Genomic DNA, 23,411 nt, shown 5'->3' with positions numbered 1-23,411 from the left:
CGTTGATGATTAATGAGGAAGGCAGTGAAGCGAATTACCTTTATGGTATTAGAGCCTTGATTCTTCTTAATTATACTCATCTTCCTCTTGTTCTTTATCCACTTTCTAAATACCAGTCGACACCATGGTTGCACCAGGAGATACTTTCCCAACCCAAAGAAAACCCCAAACAGTTCTTTCACCCTGCTTTTGCTGTTACAAACATAAAAAACGTTATACCTATAATTCTTGATCAATCTGATGATCGCTTTGCTTCATGGGTAGAACTCTTCACCATTGTTGCCTGTGCTAATGACATTCTTGATCACATCAGTACAAAAACTCCTCGATCTCCTTCCATTGACGATACCACATGGAACCAACTGGACGCCCTCATCAAACAGTGGATTTACTCTACTATAACCCTAGAACTACTTCAAGCGATCATGCTACCAGGAGCCACCGCACAATAGCTGTGGGACCGCTTGCAGGAAATTTTTCAAGATAATAGGGAAACGAGAGCAGTTTACCTCGATGAGCAATTCGACACAACTAGATTGGATTCGTTCTTCAATGTCACTGATTACTGTGCACGCCGGAAGACTCTCTCCGACCAACTTGCAAATGTCGGCAACATCGTATCTGAAACAAAAATGGTGTTATAGTTGGTTTCTGGCCTGACCCGTGGCGAGTTGACACCATTGCAACCTTGATTCAACAGTCGGATCCTCTTCCTCCTTTCAACAAGGCTCGATCGCAACTGCTTCTTGAAGAGACGCAACAGAACAAACAAGATCATTCCTCTTCTCAAGCCCTAATTTCAAAGAGTTCTGAAAATCAGACTGCTTCAACCATTTCTGATTCGACCACTACTTGTGAAAAAGACTCCACCAGACGAGGTTATCGCGGCGGTGGCAGGGGATGACGAGGAAGCACTCGTGGCGCCGCTCGAGGCAGAGGAAGAGGTCGCGGTGGTCGTGGTCAACAACAACAAACAAATTGGAATGGCGCTTCCTGGTATCCGCAACTAATGTGGGCACCTCCTCCCTGCCCGTACCCGACATCCAACACAATTGGGCTTTTTGGTCCACGACCCACTGCTCAACAATACCCACAAGCCCAGTTCGGAAATCAGCAACAACAACAAGCCCACTAGAAGGCTAACGTAACTTCTGGTCCTTCTCATGGCCAAGGACTCATGACCCCTGTGACAACTCGAAATTTCCATCTTATAACAATCCATGCATTCAATCAAAGTCAAACCCTCAATTTCTAAATTTTAGCAGTTTTGGAGTCAGTTTGAGTGTTCTAAAGCCTAATACTTCAAGAGATAATAGGAGAGAGGATGCCCTAAGGTTTATTGTGCAACAATAAGGTCTCAAAACTCCAAGAGTTTGGAGTTTACGGCCTAAACATGGTGTTTACGGCCGTAAACCCCAAGGGGTATAAATATGACACTTAGTCATATTTATCACTTTTTCTCACTTTCAAGAACTAGAACATCAAAATCCTCTCAAGTATCATCACTAGATCTTCAAACTTAGTAAGTTTTCCTTCCTTAATTAGTTGATTTACTTCATTATCTAGTGTTTGTGAATGATTTCATCCATGAAATCTCTTCATTTGATAGATAATCAAGTGTTCTTCAAGAACACCAAGAACACACACTAGTGTTCTTGGACCTTAAACACCCAATCAAGCTTCTATCTTGTAAGTACACTTTCCCTAGCTTCTTGTGTGCTTAATATGAACTTGATAACACTTGAAAATCATCAAGAATCATAAGAACAAAGGAGTTTACGGCCAAGGATGTTCTTGGGCCGTAAACCCTTCTTAAGGTGGTTAAATGGACCCAAGTCCCTTCCTAAGCCTTGGATGCCAACCTTGATCCTTCCTAGAAGTGTTTAAGACCTTAAACAACAATCAAAACAAGTCCCCATAAGAGTTTACGGCCGTAAACACAAAAGGATATGGTCCTTAGGCCGTAAACTCTACAAAGTAGTCTTATTGTGCCCCTAATGCTTTCCTAAGGCTTGGACTTGATCATCGGATGCTCAATCATGACTTATAAGACCTCAAAACACCAAATGGCACTTAGTACCATGATTTTACAGCCATAAACTCATGGGGGAAATGACCATGGGGCGTAAACTCCATAAGGAGTGGTCCTTGGGCCATAAACTCCAATGTCATGCCATACAACCCTTAGATGTAACCCTTCGATACCTATATCACTTGAATCAAAGTGTTTCCATGTCCTAGGATGTCTTAACTTGGTTAATTAGTTTTAAAATGACTAATTAGATACATATGTGTTTCATTATATGTTAACTAGGACCATTGTGTGTGTTCAAGTCTCCACTTGACACCTAGCACCTTGTCCAACACTTCCGTACAATCCACTCACAACAGGTGAGTTCATACCCCGTAATTAACCTTTTAAATGTTTTTAAATGTTTATAAATGCTTTTAAGGGGGGGATACAAGTTGAATCATGCTAGTTATCATATCAATCACATGTGATTAATGACTAACATACAAACGGATTTACTGCACTTTTAGCTGTTTTACCAAACATATTACTTCAAATGACTTTCTCAAACGTTTTTACCTGTTAAAACTCTTTATCAAACTGTCTTACATACTGTATGTTTCCTTTCAAACTCTGTTACAATTATGTTTCAAACAAAGGTTTTTCTTATACTTAAAACCGTCTTATCAAACAAACTACTTTCAAATCGTTTTATAAACTGACATCAAGTCATCAATTCTTACTTATTAAACTTTTCAAAGGTTTTACAAAACTTCTTTTATACTTTTATATTGTCAAATGCATGTATAGTTATATAAGTAATGTTTAAAGGAATTAAAGCGAGCTAGCCGTCCTAAGTTATATATCATGTATACATATATAGACATAAAAGTTCCATTAGTCAGTTCAGTACCTTTGGGTAGCAAAGGCATACTTTCGGTTATACACGTACATTACTAGTAACTATAATAGGTATAGTTAGGAGATACTACTTACTATTCCAAGTACAAGGAATCACACAAGAGTCAGTTCATTCATGAGTCTATACTAATACATTACTAGTAACTATAATAGGTATAGTTAGGAGAAGACTATTTACTATTCCTAGTACAATTGTTAAAAGCATGTCTATATATGTATAGTTATATAAATAATGTTTGAAGGACTTAGAACTGCTAACTCGCCTTGTTCCCTTTTCCTCGTTTGGATGTGTACTTAAGGTATCGGTTAGTTGTCCGAAGGTCGTCTAAATCTTACTTATATATTATGTAGACATATGTAGATATAAAGGTTCTAATCAGTCAGTTTAGTACCTTTGGGTAGCAAATGTATACGTTCATATATTTTTGGTAAGCTATTATAGGTATAGTTTTGGGTATATATATAATTACGTAAAATAAATGTGGATTTCGACCTAGCGATTCGTTGCGGAAGTCACCGTTAGTTTCCCAGAATCTCCTCTAAGGAGAGCTTTTAGTATGGGGACTATCAATCACATTATTACTTACTTTCAGCGGGTCTCGTGAGAAGACTATTTACTTACTTACTTACAGCGGGTCTCGTGAGAAGACTACTTACTTACTTTTAGCGAGTCTCGTTAGAAGACTATTTACTTATTTTCATTTGGGTCTTGATAGAAGACTACTTTCTATACTAGTAGGAAATATGGGATTTTCTAGGGTTTTCATACTTATACAATCTTTTCCTCAAAACAATTTCAAGTCTTTTATTACAAGTTTTATTTACAAATAATGACATTAAATACTTATGAATTCACCAGCTTTATGCTGATACTTGCTTTCAAAATAACTTGTATTCTCAAGTCACCAATAGACAGGTACGATGACCAGGTTTTGTGAAGACGGAGCAGTCAAGACCCGTCTTTTATTTTGAATATTCATTATATTGTTATTCTATGAAAGAACACACTTGTATTTAAAATTATACTAGTAATGCAATGGATAATGTTGTTGTTTGTTTACTACTTTGCATTGTTGTGATACTTTACATGACATCCTCCGCCGCAGAACGTTTCCGCCATTCTTGGTTTTGGGGAGTGACAACCCCCACCGAACTTGATAGTGCGTTCCACACCATGCATATTCAACCTCCGAATGGCTTATGGTACATGGATACGGGTCTACCTCACACGTCACTAATGACTCTGGGTAAAATTTTCAACTATTCTCCTTTAAGTAAACATAAGTATATTTATGTAGGCAATGGACATCGATTACCAATTACCGGTTATGGAACAACCTCTTCTCCGTCCCCATATTTTCCTTTTAACCTCATCAATAAGTCTCTCGTTCCCTCTATAATTAAGAATCTTGTTTCCGTACGTAAATTCACTCGTGATAATCTTGTTGCCATAGAATTTGACCCTTATGGTTTTTCTGTGAAGGATCTCATTACGGGAAGCTCATCACACGATGCAATAGCTCGGGCGACCTCTATCCCATCACTCATGATTTGAACATCAAGTCTTTACCAACCGCCCTTCATACTGCGTCTTCCTCAACTTGGCACAATCGTTTAGGACATCCAAATATTTCCGTTTTTAATTCCTTATGTAATCGTCAATTTATTCCTAGCTTTAAACTTAATAAAGATTATGTTTGTCATGCTTGTTCCTTAGGGAAACATGTTCGATTACCATTTACTTCCTCCACATCTGCTACATATAAACCATTTGATATTATACATGCTGATTTATGGACATCACCAATTGCTAGTAAACTCAAACACAAATACTACCTAGTTTTCCTCGACGATTTCTCACATTTTATTTGGACTTTCCCTCTAAAATCCAAGTCTCAAGTCTATTCTATATTTATACAATTCCAAACTTACATAAAAACTCAATTCCAATTACCAATCAAAACATTCCAATGTGACAATGGCCGTGAATTCTACAATTCTTCTTTTCACAACTATGCTAAAACCCATGGCACGACTTTTCGGTTTACGTGTCCTTATACATACTCTCAAAAGGGTAATGCAGAACGAATCATACAAACGATAAATAATATGATTCGCACCCATCTTCTTCAAGCATCACTTCCACCATCATTATGGAATTATGCACTTGATGTATCTACCTATCTTTTAAATACACCCACTACTACCATCCAAAATTTCACTCCCATTGAAATTAGTTATGTTCGAAAGCCTTCCTTCTCTTACCTCCGCACCTTCGGTTTCTTATGTTACCCTAACCTCACCTCCACAACAAAACACAAGCTTGACCCTCGTAGCACTCCCTGTGTCTTTCTTGGTTATCCCTCCAATCATCGTGGATACATATGCTTACCTCTAAACTCATCCATACCTATTATATCCCAACATGTCATCTTCAAAGAAAATATTTTTCCCTATTCCAATTTATCTCCATACCGCAATCACTCGTATACGTTTCTTGAACCTGCTGAACCCTCCCCTATCTCACTCATTACCAACGATCCCTTCAAAATCCTAATCCCACCAACACAACTATCACACCCGTCGATGTCACCTCCAACGTGCTCCTCCCACCGCTACCTCCGATGCTAGTAATCTACCAACCCACTCCACATAACTACCATCCCATCACTTAAGCCCATCATCGGATATCTCTAACCTTCCTACCAATCCCCAAATGGTTGTTTCTCCTCCATCCGATTTCCTCACACCCCCATCTTCCCCTCTTACAGCTCATACTATGCAAACAAGAGCCAAGAGTGGTATTTTTAAACCTAACCCCAGATACTCCTTCCATACTCATGACATTTCTCCCATTCCTACAAACCCAAAACTTGCTCTACTTGACAAAAATTGGAAAGATGTCATGCTTACTGAATATAATGCTTTACTTAAATAGAATACTTGGGAACTTGTCCCTAAACCACAAGATGCAAATATTATACGATGTCATTGGCTGTTTCGACATAAATATCGTTCAGATGGATCTCTTGAACGATACAAAGCGAGATTAGTTGTTAATGGGAAATCTCAAGAATTCGGGGTTGATTGTCATGAAACTTTTAGTCCTGTGGTTAAACCTGCAACAATTCGCACGGTACTTAGCTTGGCACTCACTCGTAATTGGGAGTTACATCAACTGGACATCAAAAATGCTTTTTTACATGGCTCTCTAAACGAAACAGTATTTATGCACCAGTCCCTCGGTTTTCATCATCCTTCTTATCCTAACTATGTGTGCAGGTTACGTAAGTCTTTATATGGACTTAAGCAAGCTCCTAGGGCCTGATACCAACGGTTTGCTACATATCTCTTGCAACTTGGTTTTACGTGTAGTAAATGTGATTCATCGTTGTTCATTTACACCAATGGTTCTAGTTAGGCCTACCTGTTACTCTATGTGGATGATATTGTTCTCACCACTTCCTCCACCCACCTTAAGAACAAACTCATCCGGAAGCTTACTCAGGAATTTGAAATGACCGACTTGGGTCCACTTACATACTTCCTTGGCATTCATGTTACTCGCACTAAAAATCACATGTTCCTTCACTAACGCAAGTACACAAAAGAAATTATCAAGCGAGCTATGTTACCACTCCCATGGAATGAGCATTTATAGGGCCAGGGGGGCTGTCCCCCCCCCCCCCTATTTTTTTTTTATATATATAGTCCATAAGTATTGAAAATGTTACATATTATGCCCAAAACTATAAAATTTGACTTTGGCCCCCTTGTTCTTCAATCTTTATACGTACTTTATTTTCGGGCCCCCCAAATCATAACTTCAAGCTCCGTCACTGACCACTCCGGTTGATACTCATTCCAAACTTAGCCTCATGATTGGTGATCCGGTTGATGACCCCTCTTTGTATCGAAGTTTAGCTGGTGCACTTCAATACCTTACGTTTACAAGGCCTGACATCTCCTATGCGGTTCAATAGGTGTGTCTTTTCACGCATGCACCACGAGTTCCTCATTTTAATGCTCTCAAACGTATTCTTAGTTTGCGTCTTTATTCGTCCCGACCGACTCAACTTATCACTTACACAGATGCTCACTGGGCTGGTTGCCCTAATACTCGACGATCCACATCTGGTTATTGTGTTTTTTCTCGGGGATAACCTTATATCATGGTCCGCTGACAACCTACATGATCTCGCTCCAGTACCGAAGCAGAATATTGTGCAGTCGCAAATGTAGTTGCCGAAACATGTTGGCTCCGTAACCTTCTTTGTGAACTTCATGTCCCACTCCTACGTGCTTCACTTGTTTATTGCGGCAACGTTTCTACGGTCTGCCTTTCTGGTAATCCCGTTCAACATTAACGTACCAAGCACATCGAACTTGACATTCATTTTGTTCGAGAAAAGGTAGCACTCTGATATGTTCATGTTCTTCATGTACCGTCTGCTTATCAGTACACTGATATCTTCACCAAAGGCCTTCCTCGTTAGTTGTTTCTAGATTTCAGATCTAATCTTCGCATCCCGCTACGACTACGGGGGAGTATTAACGATAGCTATCATATCAGATTAGGATTACAGTTGTATTTGAATGTATTTCGAATCAGTCTATCCTTATCCTTATCTGGTGGTAGGATAATTGCTGTATATATAATCGTTGATGATTAATGAGGAAGGCAGTCACATAGTTGTAGTCCGAATAGTTGTAGTCCGATACATGTCCCACAGTACACCACCCAATCGTTATACATTTTATACAAGAATCTACAAAAGAAAAACAAATCTTTCTAGTTCTATCATGTGAAATGTAAATCAAGTACATAATAGAAACCAATATTCTTCAACCTTAAAAGATATCTATTCGATTCTACAGTATAGTCTGTGTATACCAAGATATATATATATCAATCACCTACACTTCCAACTCCTTTTTCTGTAAAAATAATAACTAATTCTAAATAAGCCCATTATATTGATCATAGGGTCGAACCGGGTTGCAGGGATACGGGTTCCCAAACGGGTTTGAACCGTGTTGTGGCATCATCATTTGTTGTTGCTGAGCCATGGCTGCCATCTGTACATTGTGTGGTGCAGCCATCATGGTCGAACCATAAAATGGGTCCGGTCCAGTCTGTGGTGCCATCATGGAACCTTGTGGGCCCCACGGGTTGTAACTTGCTGGGGTCTGGATCTGGTTTTGGTTGCTTCTTCTCATTGCATCATCGTACAGGCTGTCAAGTGTAAGTTTATCCAGCCCTCCACCCTAATTTTATCAAAACAGCGTAATTTAATTATATATATATATATATATATATATATATATATATATATATATATATATATATATATATATATATAAGTGTTTTAAAATATAAAGTCATGGATATTCATACCAGTTTGATTGAAGATGCAGTGGTTTCGTTAGTTACAAGGGCTAATTCCCATCCTGCACTTCCATTAAATGAAATTGGAGCACCACACCCTTGTTCATCAGCTGCAATACTATATATGATTAGTAATGAATATTTGGATATTTGTTTTTTGTTTTTTGGAATGTAAGAGGGTAAAATGGTCATTTAGTCTCGTTCAGATGGTTTATTCAGTCGAGTATCAAATTACTTACACATTGGAACAATAGCTAAAGCCATAGCATTCTTCTGGTCTAATTCAGAGACTTCTTGAAGAGTATCATTCAGACCCTACAAAAAAAAAAATCAAAAATAAAATATACTCCACTTTAATACCAATTATTAACCAAATTACCAGTAAATCCAGTGTTGCTTCAGCAACATGAGCTTCCACTTTAACTGGCTTTGGTTCAGGCTCAGGCTCCGGTAGTGGTTCTGCTGGCGGTGATGGCGGCAGTTTGGCCAGAACCTCCACCTCCACCTCCGCTTCCGCCACTTTTTTGTGTTCTATGGCGAGAATTCCTTTTGGTTTTCTGTCAACTGATGAAGCACGAGGAGCTTCTTTTACAAATTCTTCCATAGCTTGTGTGAATGATGATGGTGGCTTCACAATCATGAATAAAAAAAATGGAAATTAAAAAAAAAAAAAAATTAAAAACTTGTTATACAAGAAGGTAAATCATACCTGTTCAATCTTAATAAACGTCTCACCACGTCCCATGTCAAGACTTTTACATATTTCATAAAACTCAGACAATCTCTCTGCCTGGAAACAAGGAAGGGTATTTCAGGAATTTACAAAAAAACTTGGAAATTGTTGTTTGTTTCTTGGATTTAGCCCTAAATATACCTGCTGGCCAGCCCTTCTATATATATCCAAAGCTTTAAGAGCATCATGTCTTTGCATCTCAAAAAACTGTTCACATAAACTCCACCAATTTAGATATTTAATTATTCAGAAAATGAAGTTTGAAATTTTATACCCAAAATTAACACCTTACTTTATCAACCAAATTAAGTGAACCTTCATTAATTGCCTTGTATACTTTGACACTTTCGGAAGCCACCTGATCAAGTAAATAAAATATGGTCAGACTCCTGAGTCAGGACATGACAGATCAGGTTGTACTGTGTTTGTGTGCATTGTACAAAAGACATGAATACCCTTCTCATGATAGATGTTACTAACCATAGAAAGTGCCAAACGAATCACAAAGTTATCAACTGCTGCTCCTTGTGGCTGCATAGAAGAAAATGATTTTCACCAGGGTTAAATGAAATAAATAGCAAAATATAATTTCAATTCATTTAGTCCAAAAAAAGACAAGTATAGATGATACCTGACAACCTAACACACGGTATAGAAGTTGTTGCAAAGCTGGTAATTGTTGAAGCAACTCTGGAGTATCTAAATCTCTTGTTCTCTGGATCAAAATTCGTAAGCAAGAGTTATTTAACTTTTATAAAAATTGGTGTTTAATCAAATGATAACTTGATAAATTATTATCTTACAAGACGTTCTGTTTCAACATCATACTTTAAGACACGGAAACACTCCAGTCTCTCCTCCAAAAACAAAGCATAAGTCCGAACCCAGGAAGAATAATCCCATGCTGGTCAAAAAGTCAACATAAATTCCATTAAACATTAATTGATCAGTTCTATTATATATACAGCTTAGTTAAGGTAAGGTACCATTTGGACTAGAATCATCTTTGAAGTGAGATAAGTTGAGCAAATGGTTACTAGTCCTTCCATAGTTAAGAAGCTCTTCTTGAAATGTGGGGTCTACCTCCCTTAAGGCTCGGTGAATAATAATTAGAGTTTTCAAAGCAACCTGAAAAAAGATGAAGCTTTCTATGAGAAATGTTAGTTAAACTAAAGAGATTCAATAATAGGGTAGGGAATAGGGATACATACTGCCCAATTGTGTGTCTTTGACAATCTTCTTGCAAGAGCATGGATGCAATATGCAACATCAGCTCTAGGTCTTGTAGCAGAGATGGCTGCAAATATAGCTGCAATAATGGATCCAGGATTAGGGAAATATCAGGTCTCCCTTCTGTTAATAGACCACAAAGAGAGAGTTTTATAGAAACAAAGTTAACACACCTCGCATGTGTTTCTCTTTTGCAGGGTGCTCAACATGATTAGTGGCCTTAACAATATTTACATCCAATTCCTACAAAATTGAAACAAACAGGGGATATTAAAGTAACAATCATACATAAAAACATTCAAAATGTTTCATTACCTTATAATCACTATTGACTTTGGCCAAATTGAGAGTGGTGCTGTCCTTAATGGCTCCAAGAGCTTTTCTCAAACTCGTTTGAGATCCCCCACCCGACATCTAAATCAATCTGCATTATGTCGCAGTTCCATTAAAGTAGGAACAGAACAATCCGAGTGATACTCATCAGTAAAACCTATTGTTTCCTTGAATTTTAACATCTAGATGCTCACTCAAGTGGAGATTATAAATGATCGAAATCGAAATCAAACATAGATAGTTTCCATACGGATGTAAGAAACATAGATATTAATACGAAATAAAATAAAATTCTACTTATACATCGAAATTGCATATTTAAAAGGATTCCATTTCAAGTAAAATCTCAAACCTAGGTCATGCACAAGATAAAAAGTGGAAAAAAAGTTGCGAACACAGTATCATGACACAAACGGAGAGAATAAGGAGCATATAAAAGGATTTGCTGGTATCAGCTTTGAAGAAACAGAACTAGAGTTCAAATTTCAATTCAAAGTCAAAGAGTAAACTGAAAATCCAGTGACTAGCCTCATGATTCTAACACTCTTTACTGAATCCACAGAATTACAGAACAAACAAAAATCAACGATGAGCTCCATTGTTAAAGCTCAAGGACTGAGATGGATCAAAAGGAAGAAATGGACTGACCTGAATCGTGAGAGAGAGAGAGAGAGAGAGAGAGAGAGAGAGAGAGTCGGAGAGGGGTCTGTCGTATTTGTGTGTCCGCACCGAGTAAAAGTCTTTACACAGAAAAACTCATAGTTGCTGGCCGTCGGCGTCATATATACATATGTAATTCTGTATGTATAATATTAATTATATTTCTTTTTTTCATGACCTCATGTGGTAAAAGTTTATCCATTTTTTTTATTATCTCAATGTAAATGTAATAAAACTTAAAATGTACTTTTAAAATAGGGAAATCGAGTAACCTAAACATTTTTTTGGAATTTTTTTTTAATATAATTTTTTTTCCACAAAATAACCACATATTCCAGAATGGGTAATTTCATTGGTTGGATGTAGTGAAGGACTACTACGATTGTGAGATCTTGTATAACCCAGACATGGCTAATGTGGTGGCCGATGCCTTGAGCCGGAGGGTCGTGAGTACCCCGATGCGAGATGTATGTATGAGGATGACAGTGATGACTCCAGTTTTGGAGATCATCAATGAAGCACACAGAGGCCATAAAAGAAGAAAACAGTAAGAGTGAGCGGGTGATCAGTCAGGTTTCGGCATTCGATATGGACAGTAGAGGGTTTTTGACTCTCCATTGGCGAATATGGGTGCCGTATATGAGTGGGGCCCGACAGATTTTGATGGAGGAAGCCCACAGGTCGAGGTTTTCTATCTACCCGGGGGCCACAAAGATGTATCTTGATCTAAAGCATAATTATTGGTGGTCATGTATGAAGAGAGATGTGTCATGGTTTGTGGAGAGATGTTTGACTTGTCGAAAGGTCAAAGCGGAACATCAACGCCCTCATGGCAAGTTGCAGCCTCTGGAGGTTCCCTTATGGAAGTGGGAATAGATTACTATGGATTTGATTACTAAGTTACCGAGGACTACGAGGGACGTTGACATTATTTGGGTGATAATGGATCGTTTGATGAAGAGTGCTCATTTCTTAGCTATAAGTAACAACCCTTCTACAGAGAAGTTGGCCGAGATTTATGTTTGTGAGGTGGTGGCTCGACATGAGGTGCCGACATCTATTGTGTCTGACCAAGATGTGCGTTTTACTTCCAGATTTTGGAAGATGTTCCATGAGGAGTTAGGTACCCGACTACATTTTAGCACCGCGTACCATCCGCAGACGGATGGGAAGAGCGAGCGGACGATTCCGACGCTCGAGGATATGCTGCGTGCGTTATTGATTTTAGTGGGAGTTGGGACTCCTATCTTCCTTTGGCTGAATTCTCTTATAATAACAACCATCATGCCAGTATCTGTATGCCCCGTTCGAGCTCCTTTATGGTCGGAGGTGCCGAACTCCTATTTGCTGGGGCGAAGTAGGGTAGAGGGTCATGAGGAGCACGAAAGTCGTGCTCAAGACGACAGAGCTTATACAACAAGTTCGGCAAAGGTTTTTGACTGTGTAGAGCCGTCAAAAGAGTTATGCAGATTGGAGGCGCTCTAAGTTAGAGTTTTGGGTGAGGGATTTTGTACTCCTGAAGGTGTTACCCTAGAAGGTGTTATCCGCTTCAGGAAGTGTGGCAAGCTGGGTCGCAGATTTATTGGTCCTTTTCGAGTTTTGTCCTGTGTGGGCAAGGTAGCTTACCGGTTGGAGCTACCGGAGGAGTTGAGTCAGATCCATGATACCTTCCATGTATCCCAGCTGAGGAAATGTACAGCCGATGAGGCGGCTGTGGTTCCCTTAGAGGACATTCAGGTCGATGATCGCCTGAATTTTATAGAGAAGCCTGTGGCTATCTTAGTCAAAGTTCAATGGCAGCAACATAGAGGGTCATAATGGACATAGGAATCGGAGTCTGAGATGCTTGAGCAGTATCCTAAGCCGTTTCCGGAGGAGGACTTCCAGGGCTAAGTCTGATTCTAGTGGGGGAGAATTGTAACATCCCAAAATGAGGTACAATTATCATTCTTGAATCTTTCCTTTTTAAGTCAAAATCAGTCCCTTAATATGATAAGTTGGCAAGTCAGTACGCAGGGCATACACATGAGTACGCGCACCGTACTCATGCACCATGCAGATCGCGGAGGTCACCTAATACGTTGGGCGTACTAGTCTCAGATGCAAAACCCTAATATTTCTTTGGTCCCTATATAAAGAACATTATGGTCTCATTTCTAGTCATCCTTATCAGCCTCCAACCCTCTGTAAACCCTAATTTCATGTGTGTAGCTTTAGTGTGTTTTTTCAAGTTTTGAGTGGTTCTTGACTCTTGTAGAAGAAGAAGGTTATAGAAGAAGAAGAAGAAGAAGAAGGTGTCATCCAGCTTAGAGATCCAGAAACTCCCCACCTTTATGCATCATTTTCAGGTATAAAGCTTATACCTTGGCTAGTGTTCTTCTAGATCTCTTTAGTTTAAGATTCATGAGTTTAAGTCCCCAAGTTTGGAACTTTTGAGTATTGAGACTCTCCGTAGAGTTTAAGTTGTCCTTTCATGTATATTAAGGCACACAGGTTGATAAAAATGCTTGCTTAATCTTTCTTTTGACCTTATACACAAGTAAAGTACTTTAAAATGTGTGAAATGGTGTTTTAGTCTCTCTTAGCCATGCAAAGGCTGAAAGACCACGACTTTATGGATTAAGAGGTCATAAATTCATTAGATCTATAGATGAAATGGTTGTCTTAATGGATTAAGACCCCAAAAGTGAGGAAATGGAAATCTGTGGAGTACGTCGTGCGTACTAACAGCTACGCACAACGTAGCCTGATGGATCCCCGTCGATTGCTTAATCTGATAGTACGCCGAACGTTAGGGGTTGTACGCCCAACATACTCGCTGGGTGTTGACTGTGACATCCCCAAAATCTCGGCCAGAAAAGACCAGTTTCATTCATGCTTTTTAAACATTTTCAGAGTAAATCCTTTTGATTTTAAAAGAGGTGCGGAATTTGTTCCCAAAAACAAAACATGATAAAATAGATTTTTATCAAAACATTTCATAAAGAAATATAATTTCATTTCATAATCAAAAATCGGGATGTCATGTTCCGATACAGACCATAAAGCATAAACGATAACATTACAAGTCATTCAACAAATAAATACATATATAGACTTGTAAACAAAACAACTTGATGATTCATCCATCTTATGCCCTTGCGCCACTTCCTGCAATACAAATAAACTGAGTGGATCAGGCTTGGGGGCCTGGTGAGCATATAGGGTTTTCAACCCACAATAAATAGTTATATTTAATTCAACAATCAACAATAACCCGATTACCCATTCCTGTTATCCTCACTTTACGTCCCTAAAATAACATCTATCTCAAGGGACCTAACCTAGGATTTTCATCGGGACTGACATTACTGCGGAGGGGCTTCCTCAACAATAAGTGTCCTAAAGGCAACCATGTGGGGGATAGAGTACACCAGTGAACACATCATTCACAACACCTACAGGTTATGAGCCTACTAGTGTTCCATAGGACTGTCTAAAAGAGTCTGTGGTCATCATCCATACTCTGCCGAATGACTAGAATAACACCAACAACGAGGCCTCTCATCAATTTATTTCATTGCACACCAACTGTCTACCCATGTTCTACCCAAGATATTAGTAGATAAAAATATACATGTTTTATACATAATAATAATAATAATAATAAATTTGTATAGCATGCTCGTTCAATATTCCATCCAAATAGCAAGTAATACGTAACCACATAATAAGAAATTTCAAAGAGAGTCATATAAGTCTATGTGTTAAAAGGTAATAATAATACCCTCACACAACCCGTATTCTTAAATACATTCAACGATTACTTGTATAATATCGTGTATTAGAAGGGACTATACACTCACTTGATCAGAAGATGATCGGACAACACTACGACTTGTAGAAGTAGTGTTTCTTCAGTAGATCTGGAAGATCTTCACAAAAACCGGGCTCCTCGCGGGCAGGGCTTCGACTCAGGAATCTTACTTCTCTGGATCCTTGGGGCTTCGGAACTTGCTTCGGGGCTCTGGAATGATACCAGGGCTTCGGGATATAATTGGCACGCAAAACGATGCAAAAACTTAGAGAGAAAGGAAGAAAATGGCAAAAGAATCGGCTGCCCTCGCATGCCCTTTTATAGGGGCTGAGCTTCGGGGTTATGCTGGGCGTAACTTCGGAGTACGTTGGGCGTACGCGACCCAAAAACGTCACTGCTTACGTCTTCGGAGTACTCGAGTGCGAGGCTGGTCACGGTTCGCTGTACGCTGGGCGTAACCCGGATACGTCCGGTGACTCCTCTCCGGATAATATCGGGTTTAATAATTAAATTTATATTTTAATTATTTAATAAACTTCAAAAATTCATATCTTCTTTATATGAACGCCGTTTTCGACGTTCTTTATATCCACGCGAAGGTGAGACTACGCTCTACAACTTTCGTTTAGACTCTGTCGGCTAATTTTGACTTTTATTTTTATTATTTATTTTTAGTAGGTATGGACAGGAAAACTCCGTCATAAATTCATAACTTCTTCATCAGATGTCCGTTCTCGTCTGTCTTTTTATTGTTGGACTATTATCAACGAGATCTTCGATTCTCATTTAGATTGTTTCGGCTAAAAACCGCTTGATCTCAAATCGAGTATTCGGGCTGCATACTGCTAAGTCGAAACTTCGGAAAATCATAACTTCCTCATACAAAGTCTGATTTGGGCATTCTTTTTATGCACGCTCTCGGTTCAACATTATCTACGCCTTTCGTGTTGATCACTAAGGCCAAATATCACTCCTTCATAAATTCACTATTTACGTCACGCTGTGCCACACCGGTTTTGTCGCGAAACTTCGACAGGTCATAAATTCTTTGTTATAACTTGGATTTCAACATTCTTTATATTTTTGGAAACCTTGTCTTAACTACTACAACATTAACCATTAGATATCAGCTTATCTCATACTTTAATTTTGACGCTTATTTTATTCTTTATTCTTAATTAAATTAAGACACACAATTAAGCACAAAACACATAATACTCAAATAATGCACTTTTATTATTTCACAACGGGTTACAAAGGTTAACCTAGACTATTACATCGCTATTAATGACAAGCCCAGAAACACGGGTGTTACAATTCTCTCCACCTTAGAATGATTCCGTCCCCGGAATCACACATCAACAAACAAATGCGGGTAGCAACTCATCATGTCACTCTCCGCCTCCCAGGTGAGATTTGGCCCATTCGTGTGTTTCCATCGGACAAGCACTAACTCGACCATCTTGCGTTGCAACTTCTTAGTCTTTCGGTCAACGATTGCCTCTGGTTCTTCAATCAACCTTTTGTTCTCATCGATTCTCAACTCCGAAAGTGGAATCATGTCGGGAACTTCTCCCATGAATTTCTTCAAATAACACACATGGAAAGTGTTAAGAATTCCATTCAGTTCTTCTGGTAGTTCGAGCTTGTAAGCTTGGTTCCTAATCCTCTGAAGAACTTTAAATGGTCCAATAAACCTTGGACTTAACTTTCCCCTTTTACCAAATCTTATAAGTCCCTTCCACAGCGAGACTTTAATTAAGACCGAATCCCCAACTTCAAAAGTTATCGGTCGTCTTTTCTTGTTAGCATAGCTCTTTTGACGATCCTGAGCAGCTAACATTCTTTCCCTAATTATCTTCAACTTTTCAGCAGTTTGATGGACTATCTCCGGTCCCATAAACTGCTTTTCCCCAGCCTCAAGCCAACAAGACGGCATACGACACTTATGTCCGTACAAAGCTTGATAAGGTGCCATATTAATGCTCGAGTGGAAACTATTATTGTAGGAAAATTCTACCAAAGGTAAATGTTCATCCCAATTACCTTGGAATTCCAGGGTACATGCTCTCAGCATATCTTCCAGTGTTTGTATTGTTCTTTCGCTCTGACCATCAGTTTGTGGATGGTAAGTTGTACTTAAACACAACTTGGTACCCAATTCCTCTTGTAGACTTTTCCAAAATTGTGAGGTGAAACGGCTGTCACGATTTGACACAATCGTTAACGGAACACCGTGAAGCCTCACAATTTCCTTCACGTAAGAATTCGCAAGCTTTTCCATAGACCATTTTTCGTTGGCTGCTATGAAATGTGCACTCTTAGTGAATCGATCAACGACCACCCAAATCATGTCGTGATCATTCTTCGTTCTGGTTAGTTTAGTGACAAAATCCATAGCAATGTCTTCCCATTTACCCATAGGCACAAGTAAAGGTTCTAAACTCCCGTATGGTTTCTGATGTTGTGCCTTGACTCTCGCACAGGTCACACTCCACCATATACTTCGCAATGTCGAGCTTCATCGTCGGCTACCAGTAATAGGGTTTCAGGTCCCTATACATCTTTGTGCTACTGGGATGAATGGATTACATGGTTTTGTGAGCTTCTTCCATCAGAACATCTCTTATTCCTCCTGACTTAGGTACCCAAACCCGATCTTGGAATACCTTCAGTCCATGACCGTTTGTATCGAACACCAATGTTTTACCCAAACGTTCTTGTTTCCGGTCATTCTTTTCAGAAGCTTCGCTTTGAGCTTTCTTTATACTTTCCAAAATAGTCGAGACAACTTCTATTCTCAACGCTCTTGGCCTCTCAAGATTGACTTTCCGACCGAGAGCATCAACAACAACATTAGCTTTACCGGGATGGTAAAGTATCTCACAGTCATAGTCTTTAAGTAATTCTAGCCAACGTCGTTGTCTCATATTCAATTCCTTTTGACTAAAGAGATATTGGAGACTCTTATGATCAATGAAAAGTTTGCACTTCGTGCCATAGAGGTAATGCCTCCATATTTTTAGAGCGAAAACTACCGCTGCCAACTCCAGATCGTGAGTCGGGTAGTTCTTTTCATGCTCTTTTAGCTGTCGAAATGCATACACGATCACCTTATCTCTTTGGGTCAAAACACAACCCAATCCAACCCCAGACGCATCGCTATAAACAGCGAAGTCTTCAACTCCATCGGGTAGAGATAAAATCGGTGCCTCGCATAACTTCTTCTTTAGCTTCTCGAATGCTTCTTTATGCTTATCACTCCAAGCATAAGTAGCTCCATTGTGGGTCAAAGCTGTTAATGGACTAGCAATCGAAGAAAAGCCTTGGATAAACCTTCGGTAATATCCGGGTAATCCCAAAAAGCTTCTGATCTCCGTGGGACTCTTCGGTTGCTCCCACTTTGTCACAGCTTCAATCTTCGCCGGATCAACCATTATACCTTCTTGGTTGACCACGTGACCCAAGAATTGGACTTCTCTAATCCAAAAATCACATTTGGAGAACTTAGCATACAACTTCTCCTTCTTCAAGACTTCTAACACTTATCGTAAGTGTCTACCATGCTCCTGTTGGCTTTTCGAGTAAATCAGAATGTCATCTATGAACACTATCACAGATTTATCAAGGAACGGATTACAAACCCTGTTCATCAAATCCATGAATGCTGCTAGAGCATTGGTTAGTCCAAACGATATAACCAAAAAATCGTAGTGTCCATATCGCGTTCTGAATGCAGTCTTCTCTATATCCTGCTCTTTCACCTTTAGCTGATGATATCCTGACCTTAGGTCAATCTTTGAAAAATAACTTGAACCTTGTAGTTGATCGAATAGGTCATCAATCCTTGGCAACGGATACCTATTCTTTATTGTTGCCTTGTTCAGCTCTCTGTAATCAATACACATTCTCATACTTCCATCCTTCTTCTTTACAAATAGCATCGGAGCTCCCCAGGGTGATGAACTAGGTCCAGTGTTGTAAAACTCGCCGAGTTGGCTGATTACTCCTCCGAGTACTCGCTTCTCCCCCCTTGCCAAGGCGAGTTACATAATCTCGAGTACTCCCCGATCGGCCCTTACTGAACTGAGTAGTATTATGAAATTCGGTCACTTCGGTGATTAATATGTATAATATGCTTAATGATTTATTATTTAACACACACATGCAATTTTTACTACATATATATATATATATATATATATATATATATATATATATATATATATATATATATAAATTTTCAGTAATTATTCACGAAGTGAGACCATTATGTGTTTTTCATTTTTTGTGTATTCACATGTATCCAATTTCGTTATATATTTCAATCAACATATGAGTTTATCTTATGATTTTGACATATATAATTTCCCTAAAAATATTTTTACACAAATTTCCAAATCTGAGTCCTCCTGAGTACTCCCGAGTACTCGCTACTCGGTAGTCGGCCGAACAGGTACCGAGTAACGAGTTCTACAACCTTGACTAGGTCTAATGAAACCTTTGTCCAATAACTCCTGAAGTTGCATCATCAGCTCCTTCATCTCCGTCGGTGCTAGTCGGTAATGTGCTTTTGCTATAGGCGTCGTCCCTGGTAACAGGTCGATACAGAATTCTACTTGCCGATTAGGCGGTAATCCAGGAAGATCTTCAGGAAATACTTTCGGATAATCACATACGACAGGAATGCTCCGTATCTCCTTTCTCTCCTTCTTTACATCAATCACAAATGCCAAATATGATGTACATCATTTGGCCAAACACTTTCTGGCTTTCATTAGAGAAATGATCCCAGAACTTACTCTGCGTTTGTTCCCATACACCATAAATGACTCTTTCCTTGGCGGGTTTACCTTGACTATCTTCTTTCTGCACAATATCTCGGCGTCATTGGCGCTAAGCCAATCCATTCCTAATACGATGTCAAAACCGTTAAGTTCTATAGGCAATAATTCCTTGTGGAACTTATTCCCATTCAAGTCAATTAAGATGTTTTTCATACGATGGCTAACCGGTACAAACTTGCCACTAGCAACTTCGACTAATAAAGCATTATCTAGTCTATTGACAGGCAAAGCTAGTTTTCTACCAAATTCATGCGAAAAAAAGGAGTATTTGGCTCCAGAATCAAATAAAATTTTGGCAGACAATTTGTTTACGAGAAAGGTACCTGAAGCGACATCAGCTTCATCTTTAGCAGCTTCCAGTGTCATCTGGAAGGCTCTCGCCTTCGGCTTTGGCGGAATGTTGGGTTTTGCTGCCTCCTTCTTCGAACAATCCTTCGAGATGTGTCCCTCCTCACCGCAACCATAGCAACTTTCTTGGTGAGGGTGCATTCGTTAGCATAATGCCCTGGTTTTCCACATTTGAAGCATGTGACCACTTCCCCGTCACATTTACCATGATGCTTCTTCTTACACTTGTCGCACCATTTCGCCTCTACCTTCCTCCACTTCCTCTCGAACCAGATTTCGAGAATTTACTTTTCTTGCTAGACCCTAAAGATCCATCGATTTTCCTCTTTTCACTAACCTCTGACCTTTCCAGACCTTTTTCCCTGATCTGGGTCTCAACATTTCTAGCAGCCCAGATGGCGGCTTTCAATGTGGTTGCTTGCTTAACCATTGGACCATAGTCCCCTGGTAGTCCAAGGACAAACTTGTTGACCTTAGAGAGTTAGATTGGTACTAAATATGGGATAAGCTTCATCTTTTCTATGAAATTAGCAACGTATTCAGTAACGCTCAATTTCCCCTTCTTCAAATTCTGAAACTCATTATTGATTTCCAGAAGGTCCTGCTTAGAGCAGTATTGTAGTTTCAGTTGTTCCACAAAGTCTTCCCAAGACATTTTGCTCGCTTCTCCCTTGGGCATAGAGTTGGCCAACAACTTCCACCAACTCAACACGCCATATTTTAGCAGAGGGATCGCAAGAGCGGTCTTCTGCCTGTTGCTACATTCGCAACTTTCAAACATTTTCTCCATTTCGGAGATCCAGTCCATAACTTGCACCAGCGTCGGGCTTCCTAATAGACATGGTGGTTTGGATGCCATGAAATACTTGTACTTACACTCACTCCCATCATTTCCTCCATACTGGTTGTGTTTCTAACACCGAGTGGGTCGTCTTGACCAATGATCGCACTAAAGTTTCCTCCTTCAAACTGCCCTCCATTCTCCAAGGGCTCTTCCACTTGAATTGATGGTTCTTCACGATTTTGCCTAAGTAGACGTCTTGTTTCTTCCATCTGATGATCCAACATCATTTGAATCATCATTTGTACACCAGCCATTGTTATTGGCTCAGGTGTTGCTGCTACGACAGGTATTTGCTCAATCACTGGTGGTTGATTCCTGTTTTCATTAGCATTTTCAACTCCACTTCTCGTTCTCACCATTTTCGATCTATACACCGAATAAGGTGAAATTGGATCCTCATTCACGATAAGTATTCAAATCATCCTTATTACTCCGAAACGATTACATGTTAGTTCTAATACCGTAGATGTACGCTTAGAATCCTAAACACATAAGGTTTCCAGATCCGGTCGGCAACCGACCATAGATCCGAACAATTAATATCATATATGGCAACATATAACATTCAACACATAAAAGCATTTTAGGCAACTTTCCTAAAATAAACTAGTGCTCATGTGTGACAACCCGAAATTTTTATTTGTATAAACTCCGCATTTAAGCACTTCAAAAATTAGCCAAATTCATTTCAAAACATTTTTTGCCGGATTTAATCCTATTGGAATATTTTAAATAATATTCGTCAAGTGAACCAAAAATAAGGAAGTATAAATTTAGAGTTACCGTGTTTAACGTAAGTCGCGAATCTCCAAAAATTTGGAGTTTACGGGAGAAAAATCGGAGTTTACGACCGCAAACCCCCGAGAGTATAAATATGACACTTAGTCATTTTCTCTCATTTTTCCAACTTCCACCTCAAGAACACTCAAGAAATCCTCTCAAGTATCATGTTTCTTTTCCGTCAAATCCGCCAAAACATAAGTGCTTCTATCCTAGAGTATATTAAGGTGTGTTATACTTCCATGTATCAAGAAATCACCCATGAAACACCAAGAACAAGGTGTTTATGGTCCAAGATGTTCTTGGACCCTAAACCCTAAAAAGGGTGCCAAAGTGTGCCCTAGTTCATTCTAAGCCTTGACAACTAGCATAGATCCTTTCCTTGATAAGTTTAGCACTTGAAAACACCAAAAATCCCTCAAGAACATGAGTTTACGGTTTGGGGACCTCCCAAAACCGTAAACACCTCCCAAAGGGTGTTTTGATGCCCTTAACACCTTGTATGGCTTGTATATGTGACTAGGACTTTGCATGCTTAGCCTAGATGCACCAAAACATGAAAGGAAGGGGTAAACATGAGTTTACGACCGTAAACTCAGGTGTTTACTGCCGTAAACTCCCCAAGGAGTGGTCCAAGAACCGTAAACTCCAAAGGGAGGTCATCTTGAGCCCCAACCACTTCCTAAGCCCTTGATTCGAGTCTAGCATAATTCCTTGAGTAGTTTAAGACCTTTGAGTACCCAATGGCACCATTACCATGATTTTACGGCTGTAAACTCATGGGGGTTATGGTCCAGAAACCGTAAACACCCCTAAGGGCCATCATTTGAAGAGTAAACTCCAATGTGAGTCCATACTCTCCTTATATGCAACCCTTGGTACACCTAACACTTGTAGCAAAGTGTTTTCATGTATTAGGACATCCTTACTTGCTTAAATTAGTTATTAAATGACTAATTGGATACTTAAATGTATCACTACTTGTAAAATAATAGGATCCGAGTGTGTGTTCAAGTCCTCAATTGACACATAGCATCCTATATCGTCCGTCCATCCGGATCACCCACGTCAGGTGAGTTCATACCCCTGAATTAACCTTTTAAATGATTTTAACTGCTTTTACGGGGGGGGGGGGGGGATACAAGTTGAACTATACAATTATTAGATCAATCACATGTGATTAATAACTGTATAGCAAAATAGATTTTTGCATGTTAAATTGCTTTATCCAGCTAAAGGTTTCCAAATCATGTTTTCGAGTCTGGTTAAAGTATGAATATCCTCTTTTAGATTATTAAAGATTTTCCAAAGGTTTTCAAAGCTTGTTTTATAAAAGGACTTCAAGTTATAAATTCTTATTCATAAGTTTTCCAAAGGTTTTTACCAAATTTTCTTTTATGCTTTTATATTATAAAATGCATGCCCGTTTATGTATAGTTATATAAGTAATGTTTAAAGGACTTAGGAAGGCCAGCTCGCCCTACCTCCTTTTCCTTGTTTGGATGTGGCTCTAGGGTAT

At 39.2% G+C, this 23,411-nt stretch overlaps 1 protein-coding gene across 2 annotated transcripts; it reads right to left on the bottom strand.

The window, feature by feature from the left end:
* Window positions 1–7,708: 7,708 nt before the first annotated feature.
* LOC145053650 (putative clathrin assembly protein At5g35200) lies at window positions 7,709–11,381 on the bottom strand. 2 transcript variants are annotated; one of them, XM_079001724.1, is made up of 15 exons: window positions 11,266–11,381; window positions 10,600–10,708; window positions 10,458–10,527; window positions 10,266–10,363; window positions 10,041–10,182; window positions 9,858–9,958; window positions 9,686–9,769; window positions 9,535–9,585; window positions 9,347–9,412; window positions 9,196–9,261; window positions 9,031–9,111; window positions 8,701–8,949; window positions 8,561–8,636; window positions 8,331–8,431; window positions 7,709–8,200 (listed from the first exon to the last, which is right to left on the bottom strand). In XM_079001724.1, exons 2-15 carry the CDS (start codon window positions 10,696–10,698, stop codon window positions 7,892–7,894), a joined length of 1,593 nt encoding a protein of 530 aa, XP_078857850.1. In that variant the 5' UTR covers window positions 10,699–10,708; window positions 11,266–11,381; the 3' UTR covers window positions 7,709–7,891. The 2 variants fall into 2 exon arrangements, with proteins under 2 accessions (XP_078857850.1, XP_078857851.1); XM_079001725.1 differs by having other exon boundaries at window positions 10,600–10,698.
* Between the last annotated feature and the right edge of the window lie 12,030 nt (window positions 11,382–23,411).

This window comes from Lactuca serriola, chromosome 5, assembly GCF_051521515.1.
Source record: "Lactuca serriola cultivar US96UC23 chromosome 5, Lser_US96UC23_V15, whole genome shotgun sequence".
NCBI lineage: Eukaryota > Viridiplantae > Streptophyta > Magnoliopsida > Asterales > Asteraceae > Lactuca > Lactuca serriola.
Note: the sequence above shows the minus strand (reverse complement) of the source record. Positions and strands in the feature narration are given on the sequence as shown.

Excerpts from the sequence above, each read along its gene's own strand:
- LOC145053650 (XM_079001724.1), bottom strand. The coding sequence starts at position 10,698 with ATGTCGGGTGGGGGATCTCAAACGAGTTTGAGAAAAGCTCTTGGAGCC. Across the intron at positions 9,586-9,685 it reads ACCGTGTGTTAGGTTGTCAG|CCACAAGGAGCAGCAGTTGA; the intron begins GTATCATCTATA and ends TCTTCTATGCAG. Across the intron at positions 8,432-8,560 it reads TTTAGCTATTGTTCCAATGT|CTGATGAACAAGGGTGTGGT; the intron begins GTAAGTAATTTG and ends ATAGTATTGCAG.